This window comes from Balaenoptera musculus, chromosome 9 (genome assembly GCF_009873245.2).
Source record: "Balaenoptera musculus isolate JJ_BM4_2016_0621 chromosome 9, mBalMus1.pri.v3, whole genome shotgun sequence".
Taxonomy (NCBI): Eukaryota; Metazoa; Chordata; class Mammalia; order Artiodactyla; family Balaenopteridae; genus Balaenoptera; species Balaenoptera musculus.
In genome coordinates, this window is record NC_045793.1 from 71,357,030 (window position 1) to 71,369,701 (window position 12,672).

General features: G+C 36.4%; 1 protein-coding gene across 3 annotated transcripts in view; it reads left to right on the plus strand.

Annotated features, from left to right (window-relative positions):
* Window positions 1-212: 212 nt before the first annotated feature.
* AHR (aryl hydrocarbon receptor) overlaps window positions 213-12,672 on the plus strand; it is a 50,946-nt gene continuing 38,486 nt past the window's right edge. For 2 of the 3 annotated variants that reach the window (XR_005021168.1, XM_036863001.1), the window contains exons 1-2: window positions 213-406; window positions 10,683-10,870. Coding sequence is in view for 2 of the 3 variants with exons in the window: in XM_036863001.1 (XP_036718896.1) it covers window positions 342-406; window positions 10,683-10,870 (253 nt within the window). In the remaining variant the exon portion in view is untranslated. Of the gene's footprint in view, window positions 407-7,568; window positions 8,059-10,682; window positions 10,871-12,672 lie in introns of those variants that run through there. The other variant, XM_036863002.1, reaches the window with a different exon arrangement.

Here is a 12,672-nt window from a genome sequence, read left to right on the forward strand (position 1 = left end):
CAGGCGGCCGAGGCTCCTCCTCCATTCGGGCCGCCTCACCTGCGGGCAGCGCGGCGCCGCCTCCGCTGGTATAGACGGCACCTGCGTCGCCCGGCTCACCGGTCTCCGCCCCTCGACCGCCGGCGCCAGGCCCGGGCGGCGCACCTGGACTCGGGGCTGCGGGAGCCGAGGCTCTTGGGGTGCGGCGTCTTCGCCACCGCCCGGGGAGGGTGCAGGTGGAGTGGGCGCGGCTGCGTGGAACCCGGCGCCGGCTGCTGCCGCCGCCGCCGTCCCGGTCGCCGCCGGGTCCCGGGGACCGGGCTGTCCGCGCCCGCGCCAGGAGCCGCCGCCAGCCGGGCACCATGAACAGCAGCAGCGCCAACATCACCTACGCCAGTCGCAAGCGGCGGAAGCCGGTGCAGAAAACGTGAGTGTCTGGTGCGCGTCCTCGGCGCGGGGGTGGGCGCGCAGGTGCGGGAGGCCGCCCCACTCGTGCCCACATCCCCGCGGCCTGGAGATTAGGTTCCTTCCCCACGCCGTCCGTGAAATCGCGATTTGGAGGCCGGTCGAGAAACCCAGGCCTTGGGTTTTTCCGTGTTTAAAGATTGCATTTAAAAAATTGTGTCCCGCGTTCCCCAGTCTCCAGAGCACGCGCACCCTCGCACCCCCCTACCCATTTGTAGCACTGTTCACTGTGCTGTGGTCCTAATTTGTTGACAGCTCTGGTCTGCCCTGTGGGGCTGGTGGATTAGTTAACCTAAGCCCGTCTTGAAATCCCCTTTCACATTTAATATCCTCCTCGGTTAGGTTAGAGGACGGTCACCATTCTCACTCCTGGTTGGGGGAGATGCTTTTAAGAGCTAAACACGTGCTGTCTGCAAGAAAGGGACTGAGTGCTTCTGAAGGTATTTTTTAGTCCGGTGCAGCTGGCTTTCTGTTGCCCTCTTATTTACTTATTTGGCAGTAATTTTGTAGCGCTCAGCGTGAACGCATCGGTAGAAAGTATAGAGATGGTAGCAGTTTTGAGTGAGTGTAGTAGCCAGAATACAGTAGCGGATTTGTATTTTCAGTCACCTTTTGGGGGAGCTTTCTTATCACTTTGGAGGTGGTTTTAGGGTCTGTAAATGATTTGGAGCTGGAATTATTGAAACAGACGTTTTCATTCTTAGCATCTTTCTCTAATTCCCTTTTCCCTCTACTTCCAAGTTTAGTCAGTTCTGATAGATTACAAACTTAGATTTTTTGTTTGTTTGTTTTGGTGGGATATTTGTGTGAGATGGCAAATACTTTTTTTTTTTTTTTTTCAGAAAAAAGAAAAATCCGTGCTTGAGACAGATTTACTTTTGTGAATTGGCAGTATTCATGTGTTTATTCCTAATTATTATCCCTGAGTTATTTTACTTCACATTTTTCAAACTTGCATAAACAATTTTCAGAACACATTAAACAGTTACCCAGAACAAATCAGAAGTGTGTATTTGGCTTAAAACTTAATTTAGGTCGCTAATCCAAACCAGAAAAATAACAGTTTAAGATTAATATTTAAGACCAGTTTAAAAGTTTCATTATTCTGGAGTTTTAATTTCCTTTTAGAATTTCAGTGATTATAGGTCTTCAGATCTAGACTTGGCATTAACAGAGGATATTCATCTATAAATAGACTGATTAAAATTTGGAAGACTTATCCTGCAGTGTGGCCGACATTAGGAATACTGCCGAGTCAGCAGTTTTTGTCTTGGCAGTTCTGTTGACATTGGTTTACAATACTTGCGTTTTATAGAGTGGTTTCTTATATAAAAATGTATTTGTCTAATTTGACTTTGTCCTTAGTGGTTATTTAAAATTGAGAGGCGTCACAAACACTTCTATGTATTTATTAATACAATAGTATACTTGGCACTATATATAATAGAGATATCATAGGTTTTATGTATATGGTCAGATAACCTGAAGATGTCCCTGATGGATTTTTAAGTTACTGCATTTCAGTCAGTGTGTTCCAGAAAGACCTAGATGACTTTAATAGAATGTTTTAATTTTTATTCATCATAAAGTTTAACATTTTTGGCTTCTCATTAATGTTTTATTAAAGATTTTTCCTTTAAACATAGTACTGTACATTTTCTTTTATTTATGTAAGATGTACCTTTTATTATTTTAGCATTTTAATATACTTTCTAAGATGTTAGTATATTTGTATTTAATAATCTTCTCTAATACAACTAAAGCGTTTCCACATTCACCCTTATTTTATTTAGTTAGTATAAATGTTTATCAGATCTTTATTGAGCATCATGCGTTGCTTTTAATCATATAAATGCCTTAAAGTGTCACTGCTCCATAAGAAAAGCCTAGTGCTGGCATTTACAGAATCACATGAAATTGTTTATAAACTGTTTTTACCAGAATGAAAAAATGGTTAACTTAAAATGCAGTTAATCAAAGTCCATTTTAAGAATGGGGCCATAAACCCAATATTAAGTTTAATGTGTTTTTTTAGTTAAATTACTAGTTTTTGGCTAATAGGCTCTATAATATGTTGGCACATTGTCAGAAAAATTCATCTTGTTTGAGCTGAAAATGTTATTGAGATCTATTTCACTTTGACCCCTTAAGTCAACCATTGTATCTTACTTAAAGAGAAAATATGTTGTAGCATAATTATAGGACTGTTAATAAGATGGCCATTTAAATATACAATTACATAAAATTTTGGAATCAAGTGGGTGACATAATTTTAACCTGAAGCTCTTCCAGTCAATATTCAATGGAATTTATTAAACGGGATAAACGCCCCCTAGTGGCAAAGTCCAACGTTGAAAATTATCTTAGTACGAAATATATTTTAAACGTGTTAAATTTCGTCCCACTAAAGTATCTTGTACATAGCAGACACTCAGTAAATGTTTCTTTTCTTTTCGGAGTAATGAAAGCTAGAAGATTAAAGGATATGAAGCAACCTTGCATCTGATCCATGTTCCTAAAGAAATTTTCAAAGGTACCCTTAGGAATAGGTTCTGTTTCCTTACGTGTTCCTTAAAATAACTCTGCTCAAAAAAAGAAAGAAAGAAAGAAAGAAAAAACAACTTGTTTTAACTTAAATCCTCTTCTTGTTTTATTTTCTTTGGAGATGAAAGCCTTTTTGTACATTTCTTTAATTACTTTGCTGCATGAAGATAGGTGAAAAGCACACTATTGAATTAAATAGTGTCTGGGGTTTTTTTCCCCTAATGATAATAACTTTGGATGTATTTTTGTAGTTTTTAAGTTCTATTAATACATAAAAAGTTTTAGTGGTACTTCAATTTACCATATTTTTAGAAAATTAGTGCTGAATATTGGCAAATAATAGGTGTTGAGTAAATGAAATCTACACTTAAAAATGATATCAGCAGTGGTGGTGATCAAGCCAGCCATCATGAAGTGTCAGAGTTAGAAATAACTTCTCAGCCTTAGTTGACCCTTTTTACTTTGTTAACACACTAATAACATTAGTATAAAAGCAGTGTCTTCTTTGCTATGTTTGCTAAATTGCTATTCATTCTATTTAAACCTAATGAGCCTCACTTATACAATACCTACTTAGTTGAATAAAATTATGTTTTACTGAAAACGTTTGATATAAACGTACTATGATAAAATTTCCTAAATAGCTTCTAAAATAAAAATATAGGTATTTTTAGTTACATAATTGTTTCTCCACTGTTGTTTTTCTTTCAAGTAAGCTTTGTTCAGATAGTTTATACATAGTGACTATAAAGGCTTTCACATATTGGACCTATGAAATAAAGTAAGTGAAAGTGATTAGTTATTGGTAACATTTATAAAAATAAATGGTGTAAAGACGAAACAGTGAACACTAGTTGAAAAAGCGCTAGTTCTAAACTAAAATTGAAAAAGCACTAGTTCTAAACTAAAAGATGAGGTCTAGTTTTCTCACTTGTGTAGGTCTAGGCAAGTGATTGACCAATAAGGCAGGCAGTCAACACCTACATTGCCACTCTCACAACTAAAATTAGCAGAAGAAGAGTATTTTATAAGCTGTAAAGACTTCTGACAGAAATATAGATTCTATTCTTAAATAATTTCAGCTTACATTATCACAGAGCAATCAATTCTCCTGTGAAACAGTAAGAGGCAGTATATGATTGCATTCTCAATTGTGGGTAATGAAATGTGCTACTCCACTGGTGAGAAAACTTACACAGTACATGCTTATTGGTGCATATAATTTAGACACTTACTTAGAAATTAGTACCATGCAAATCTTTAACAACAGTACCTTTCTACTTCCACTCTTCTTTTAAAATTGATATTTTTGCATACTGGTTTTATATAACAAAAAAACTACTGTTTGTTAGTACTTATTGTGACATAAGCATGCACAGTGCTTTACAGACATCATTTTATTTCATTTTTATAATAGTAGTATGAAAAGGTATTATTATTTCAGTTTTCCAGATAGGGACCTGAGGTTCAGATTCAAAATTGTTAGGTAGTAAATGAAAGGATGAGTTTTAATATCAGATTCCAGGTCTTTTGGCTCCAAAGCTTACGTTCATTCCAACTTCGCAATGCTGTTCAGGTGAGTAAGTTCAGTGATGCGTATGGTACACCCATATACTAGGGATTTCCTTAACGCTCACTGTTTCTTCTCAGATAGTGTTCTGAAATAAATTATTTACCTTTGCCCATACATGATTTGTGCTTGCTTGACTCCACACTTGCATTCATGCCCTTTCTTCTTAGAGTCTTTTCCTCCTATTTTCATTGATGTGCTAGCTACCTCCCCTCCTTTAAAACATTGTTTTCAGTGGCTGCATGGTACTCCCTTCTGTTAAAGTTCTGTAATTTATTTTGAGGCGGAAATTCTGTTATTTCCAATCTTTAAATATTTCAACTAGTACTTCAGAGAATACCCTTGAGATATGTGAATTTCTATGCAAATTTTTAGTTCATTCCTTAGGAAAAATTCCTGTAAGTGGAAATTTGGGTACAAAGATATGATATACTTCTACGGTTGAGCCAAATATTATGCTCTGAAACATGCTGTCAAATTACTCTGCAAAAAATTTCCAATCCTATTGGTAGTCTGTAGGAGTGCCTATATCCTTGCATTTTTGCTTTAAAAATATTAATTGGCAACTTCATAAGCAAAAGAAAAAATGGGATAGATAATTGAACTTCTATGTTGGGATTGTATGTGTGGAATAATAGTGAGTACGTTTGCAGATTTTTCTACTTGAGATGTCCTTTACATACTGATTTTCTTTGTCTTATGTTTTTTAGTTGTTTTTCAGTTTGCTCTTTTACCTTATTTTTAACGAAATACTATTTTGAAAAGTATTCGTTTTAAATAACACATGCACATGAAAAAGTCAATAATGTGTATAATGTTATCTTAAGTTTAGCATACTAGGCATTATCTGTTGATGTTTTATTGTGACTATTAGTTATGGTTATTAGTGCTATTTAATCTCTCCTCATCCTCCCAGTATAATTTTATCACAATTCTGGATTAAATTCACATGCAGTGTTTCCTTAACTGTAAGTATTGTTTATTGCTGAGTTAAGTAATATACTATGATTACATTTTCCTTTCTGTTCTCCATTGTCATTGATTTCACTTCTTACCTAATTTTCATCTTCATATTATTTATATCTGGGTTTAGCTGTGTCTTAGGTTTATCCAAGACAGATTTTGTGTTTCTATCTCTGATTTCCTTGTTTGGCATGATCTTCCAGAGAGAAGGGTAGTTGCAGAAAGCCATGTACTCTGCCATCATGAAACTGGAAGCAATTTACCTATCTTTAAGACCTAATGTAGAAGCCACATTTCCATGAAACCTTCCCCCATTACTCTACCTGTACGTGAGCTCTTACCTTCTTGAACCCTCCACCATCACTTTTATGGCATCTACATTATTGAGCAATACATTATGTTTGATTTTTGCCTTGTTATAGAATGTATCTCCTCCTAGTAAGAAAGACAAGCTCTGTAAAGATAGGTCTATCTTTTATTTGTCTTTATAGCAACCAGAGCTTCCTAGTACCATACACATAGTAGGTATTTGAGAATATTTACTAATTTAACAATTGGGCACCAGTTAAAATTTTTCATGTTTTAGTGATTTATTCTATGTGGGTTCCAAGGGAAATACAAAGAAAAAAAGTGTATATTTGGAAAAGAAGAGGAAAAAGGGAACATTCTTAATGATTTTTTTCCAGGATTTTGGAAGTAACAGTGATTTCTAGGGCATATTTCATGTTCCAGTTTTCATTGTTAAAGTCTTGTGCTCAAGATTATATGCTGTTTGTACCTCATCACCACTCCTTAAGCATAGCAAAAGAGGGAAAGGGAAGAACCCATCACAACTGTAGAGTGGCTGCAGAAGAGTGACTGAAGAATTCAGACTCCTTACAAGTAACTGCCAGCCAGAATTCTCAGAAGTTTTTGTAGACATTTTTTTGCCTCACATAGGGAAGTAAAATATCCAGCTGTATTCAGAGTAACAGTGAAATTTGACTTAATTTGTGTCACAGATCCCCTCTCCAATATCACATTAAATATATAATTTATGATGATAAACATTCAACATTTATATTCAGAGATAAATAAGTATGCACTGAAGCCATGGGGAGGAAATGAAGAATGAATGGGTTTAAGAGTTGGGCTTAATGGGGTGTACGTGGTATGGTAGAGAGATTTATCGAGAAATACTTCAATTTCCTAGCTGTTGGAATGAGAGTCATACCATAGTAGATGCAGAGAAGCAGTGCCCAACTTCTGAAAAATATGAATGTGAGGACATTCAGGTACAGGGGCTGGAAATAAACAAGTTATTGGTAAGAAGACTGAAGCAGTGAGAGTAGATTAAATCACCCACAGGAAAAAGCCGATAGAGCAAAAAACTCAGTACTGTGTGATAGGTAATCTTCGTTAGAAAATGCCACCTTAATCTCAGGATTACTGAAACTTTGTCTTTGCCTGTCATTTTGAGGTTTTATGGTAAATGTCATAAAAATATAAACATTTACAATTACAGTAATTTATGATTAAACTAGGTTGTTATGTTTTTCAACTTTGTTTCAAACCCTGAGCACAAGTGATGAGCCTAAGAGACATTTTAGCCTGGGATATTAAAAAGGCATTAAAGAGAGCATGCAAGCTGGCACTGGACATGCTATTGGGCTTGTTACCGCCAGTACTTATGGCATGCAGGGCTTCTAAATCAGAAGCATGGCATGCAGTCAGCTAAAGTCTTGCTTTCACAACAATTTTGATTTACAGGTTGGGATAGGATTTTTGAGGTTAAGGTTTAAAAAAATAATAAATTGCTCCTTTACCTGATCGACATCTACATTCTATTTCAGGAGATGTCTGAATTCCAGATATCCCAAATCCAATCTTGCAGGGACACTTATTTACATTTCGGATGTAGCCTTTTATTTAAATAGATGGTTGGCAGTATGTTTTGGCATAGGTTTAAAGACAATACAAAAGTAAAAGTACCAGCATAACTCAAGTGTAATTGGTGTAGAATTACTCTCTATTTTTAATTACTTGGTGCACTTTAATAGGTGTGGATAAGTATGAAGTATTTTCACAAAATAGTTCTGAATATTTCTCATAAAATCGGTGAAAAGGTGTTGCAGATCTATTACTTCAGCTTTAACAACAGTGGATTCGAAATGCCAAGTCCAGTGGGTACTTCTCAGCCCTGACTTTCCTTAATAACTTGGTGCATTTGACTTTGTTCTGTGACCTCCAAAATCTTCTGCCTGGGTTCTTTTCCTATCTGCCTTATCATTCCTCCTCCGTCCTCTTTGCCCGCGGCCCTTTCCTCGACATTATACCTAAATGTTGGCGTCACTGAGGTCTGTCCTCAAGTCTCGTCTCTCTTCGTTTGGCATACCTTCCATTAGGAAATAGAGTTGTGATCCTAAGCTACGAATCCCAGTCATTTGCAACCTTTCCTCACTCACCGTTTTTCTCTCCCTTACTTCCTGTACCTAGGAAGGCAGCACGCCAGTTTAGCTGAGTGAACACTTGAGTCTGGCTATGTACCGAGCTCTGTGGTAGGTACAAAGTGCTGTGTTTAAACATCTCAAGCCAGGACTTACTTGTTATCTTCCCACTATCACTCCCTGTGGTCGGGCTCCAATCATTTCCTTTCTGGACTCTTCTGATCAGCAGCCATTAATTGAGAGTCCACTCTGTGTCAAGTCCTATGGCTGAGCACTGGAGATACAAAATGATTAAGTTGATATCGTAATAAGAGAACAAACAAGTGTATGCAATATAGGTTGCATAACACTTAGGAAATTCAGTCTCAAGCTAAATATTCCGTAATGTGCATAATAATACATTAGAGCTGTGGCCAGTTTTGCATTGTGTATAGACATAGTCTCATCTACTGCAGGGTTGACTACTGCAAAAAGCCAGCACAAGATAGGCAGCAGTATCACATGGAGAAACACCTCTAAACCTCTTTATCCTACTGTTATTGTTATTTCTTTCTGTGTCCTAGCAGCTTGTCTTGCTTCAATGTTTGTGTTACTGTCTTCTCCCCAGTGTTTTATAATCGTTACTGGAAAGCTACCAAGAGTGCACGACTAGATTTTATTTTCAGTTACGGGAAACGCTATCTGCACAGAATATTCCTTAATGGAATGGTGCTTAAGGCATTTACGTAAGATGCATAAAGTACAGTAGTCACCTGGGAGGAATCCAGTGGGAGTAGGTCAGGGAAGACTCTACAGTAAAGTGATCTAATTGAGCAGCGCTTTGAAGCTGGTTCACTGCTCAGTGTTCTGTGCTTGGCACGTGGTGGGTGGTCACTGTTTACTGAAGGAAGGTGGCTCTAACTAGCTTCCCCTTCTCTCTCTTTACCCTGTGCCTCACAGATAGGCCCTCTCACAGTTCACCTTTCCTCAGTTACGCCGCCCCCTGAAATACTGTTCACCTTCCAAGATGTAGCTCAGATACCACCTTTTCTATAAAAATCTTTTTTTCAAGCAGTTGCTCACTAGACTCAGTTCTCGTCACACTTTTTGAGTATATAGGAGAAGAATGTTTTCCTGGACCACCCGGGACATAGGTGCAAATAAATATTTGTTTTAACAGGTGATTAGTCAGTAGACAATTATTCAGTGAGGTAGACATGCATTATAGGTAAAAGTTGAGATTCAGTTGATTAATTGGAGAGATGCAGTAATTAGGTGTGACTTGAATTTGATGATACACATGAATAGGGAAAATAGCTAGAGAAATAGTCACCAATTTCTGTTAAGTGTGTAGTTACACACATAGTCTAGAGAAAGTATCTACTGACTTGTTTTGTATATATGCCACTTTACCAGTTTCTTACTCTTATTTATTGTAGAAATAACATGAACTGTAATAGAAAAAAATAGAAATAGACAAGTTCTGAAGAAATTACTGGGTAGGGACATTGAAAAAAGCCTGTTAAGTTTTCATATTACTTTCTATTATCTTTTTGCATAAACTATTACTTCTTCATGTTCATATAACACTGAAAACATGTTATCTAGAAATGTTTTGCTTGAATCAAATTAACAGCATTATATATACTCGAGCCAATTTCCGCTTTTTCAGATGTAGTTAATTTGGATTATCAAAAATGTCTTTGTCTTCTCAGTAAAACTGGAGGAAAAAAGTCTTTGTCATAAGAATGCTCCGGCTAATTCTTTATTTTTCTGGCAAATGGAGGGGTACAGAGACATGATCTAAAATTACTTTGTTTGGTTTTTTAATATCTTCTCTTTTCATTCAACATTAGGTGTCTGATGATCTGTAAATCCACTTTAATGAATTTCTGTTACGAAATCCTGGCTAAGGCTTTTGTGTGAAGTTCAGTTTCTCATTTCTGAACTCAAGTTATACTCCTAACCATAAGTATCTTTTCTCTCAGATGAAAATCATGCTAAATATTGGGATTTCATTGGATTTTCTAATTGAGGCACAAACTATGATGGCTAATAATTAAGAAGGATTACTGACCAGTTCATAAAAGCAAAATTTGCTGGCAATTGCTGGTAAACAGTTAACCTCTAATATTTGTCACAATCAACAAATATCAATAACTAAAGTCAAATTTTTTCTTGCCTTAATATTGGAGGACCCCATTAGATGGCTGGAGGACCCTGTGGAGATGCCACAATGGCTTTGAGAAGTTGTCACTGACAGGAAAGTGTTAAATATAGGAAGCTGAGGATGATGAAGAACAGCTTTTTATTTAGGGTCGCTCCTATTTATTTGCAACATAAATGATGCCAAGATGATTTTTGTGGAAGATAGCAAAGGAGGCATAATTTTCACATAACTTACTGCAGATTTCTTTCTTCCCCCTAACAATAGATGTGTCTGAAGGGGAAAAACTAATAGATTTGTTAATTGGGAATCATGTACCACAAATGTATGAGGTATATAAGAGGTACTCAGCATTTTCCTGTGATGGGTTCATAAGTTTTTAATAAAACATTATGAAGGAGTTTACCCATTCCCTTGTTTTTCTTAATTAAGATATGAAGGGAGCATTTTGAAAGGATTTATGTAAACTTGGAAGTAGATTTTAGATGTTTGTTTTGTTAGAAAAATAGTTGAGGAGATGTTATAATGCGATCGAAATTTTTGCTTTATAGATTTTAATGTATTTTATGGAATTTTGTTTGTTTTTTAGTGTCAAGCCAGTCCCAGCTGAAGGAATCAAGTCGAATCCTTCAAAGCGGCATAGAGACCGACTTAATACGGAATTGGACCGTTTGGCCAGCCTGCTGCCTTTTCCACAAGATGTTATTAATAAGCTGGACAAACTTTCAGTTCTTAGGCTCAGTGTCAGTTATCTAAGAGCCAAGAGCTTCTTTGATGGTAAGACAGAAGGGTTTAATTTTTCTATAGTCGCTTACAAAATACTTACGTTGAATATGGCTGTTTCTGCTTCTGTGTTGAAAACTGCAAAAATTAGCCTTACGTGAAAAAGTTCTGTTTATTGCTGGATAGTAAAACTTAGGTAGCAAAGCCAAATTTTTAATATTTCTAAAATCAGTTTTCCAGATTGATTCATCAAACATATGCTGCCACTTAAATGATATGTGGTGTCATTCTTTGAAAATCGTAACACTCATATTAAGAAGGACACTTTCTGGTTCTTCTCCTTTCTACTCAATTTTTTAAGGTCTTTTTTTTAATGGAAAGAATAAAACACATATTAACTACTATGATATATTTTTGCTGGATTTCCTTCAATATGTTTCACAGATACATCATTTTATTTGTCCTTTCAAAGTTATGTATACTTCTACCGCTTTATATTAACTATATGTTTGCTCCAGGAAAATGTAATTAAAAAATTGTTTTCCATTGGAAAGAGCATTTTGTCACTGGAGTCAGTAGAGTTGGATTTCAGTCTCCATTGTGCCACTGACACCTATTTGACTTTAACATGTTAGCATCGGTTTACTCTGCTTTAAGCTAGGGATTTGAACTAGGTGATATTTGTTACACCTTAATTGCACAGTATATCGTAGTCATAAATTATTTTAAATGGAAGTTTTTGTTTGAAAATAATGCTTCAGTGTGTCTTCTCATGTAAAATAATTCCTCGATTTCTCTTTTGGTCTGTTTATATGTCAGAAATAGATTTTTTAGGAACTGTTCCGTCTTTTAAATATACCATGTCATTTTACCCATAGTAGTAAAGAATTAATGATAAAATCTCAGTGACATGTCAGTGCTCTTAAACTTTAACGTGCTCGTAAATCACATAGGGACCCTGATAAGCTGAAGGTTCTTATTCAGTAGGTTTTGGTGTAGCCAGAGATTTTGCTCTTCTTACAAACTGTCAGATGATGCTGATACTGCTGCCCTTGACATATTTACAGATACTTGAATTTGCGATTTGTGTGTAGAATATTGCAGAACAGTTACTTCCCTTTAGGTTTATGTTTAGATGGTTTGCTGTGTTTAGTCTGAGCATCTTTTTTATTTATTGGTTTATTTGCATGCTGTATGTTCTTCATTTTGGATTAAAAATTATATAGTTTTTTTTTTTAGGTGAGAAATTCTTTTATCATATTTAGAATTAAAATATTTGCATTTTACAGTAAAAAGAATAGCAAAACACAAGATCATGTACAAGCTTAGGTATTCAAGTTTTTGAAGAGCGAAAAAGGAAAAGGAGAATAATGGACTACCACAAAGCTGTAGTACAGTAATAAACGCCTTCAGTGAGTGCAGACTAAAGCGATAAATGTACTCCTTGGGTTTCTGATTCTTGGTCAAAAACTGCTCGACTAAATGATTAATATAGTCCAATTAAGAAGTTGCTTGGCTTTTTGTTGCTCCTACCCTGAGAAAACCATAATTCAAAAAGAGTCATGTACCACAATGTTCATTGCAGCTCTATTTACAATAGCCGGGACGTGGAAGCAACCTAAGCGTCCATAGACAGATGAACGGATAAAGAAGATGTGGCACATATATACAATGGAATACTACTCAGCCATAAAAAGAAACGAAATTGAGTTATTTGTAGTGAGGTGGATGGACCTAGAGACTGTCATACAGAGTGGAGTAAGTCAGAAAGAGAAGAAGAATTACTGTATGCTAACACATACATATGGAATCTAAAAAAAAAAAAAAAATGGTTCTGAAGAACCTAGGGGCAGGAC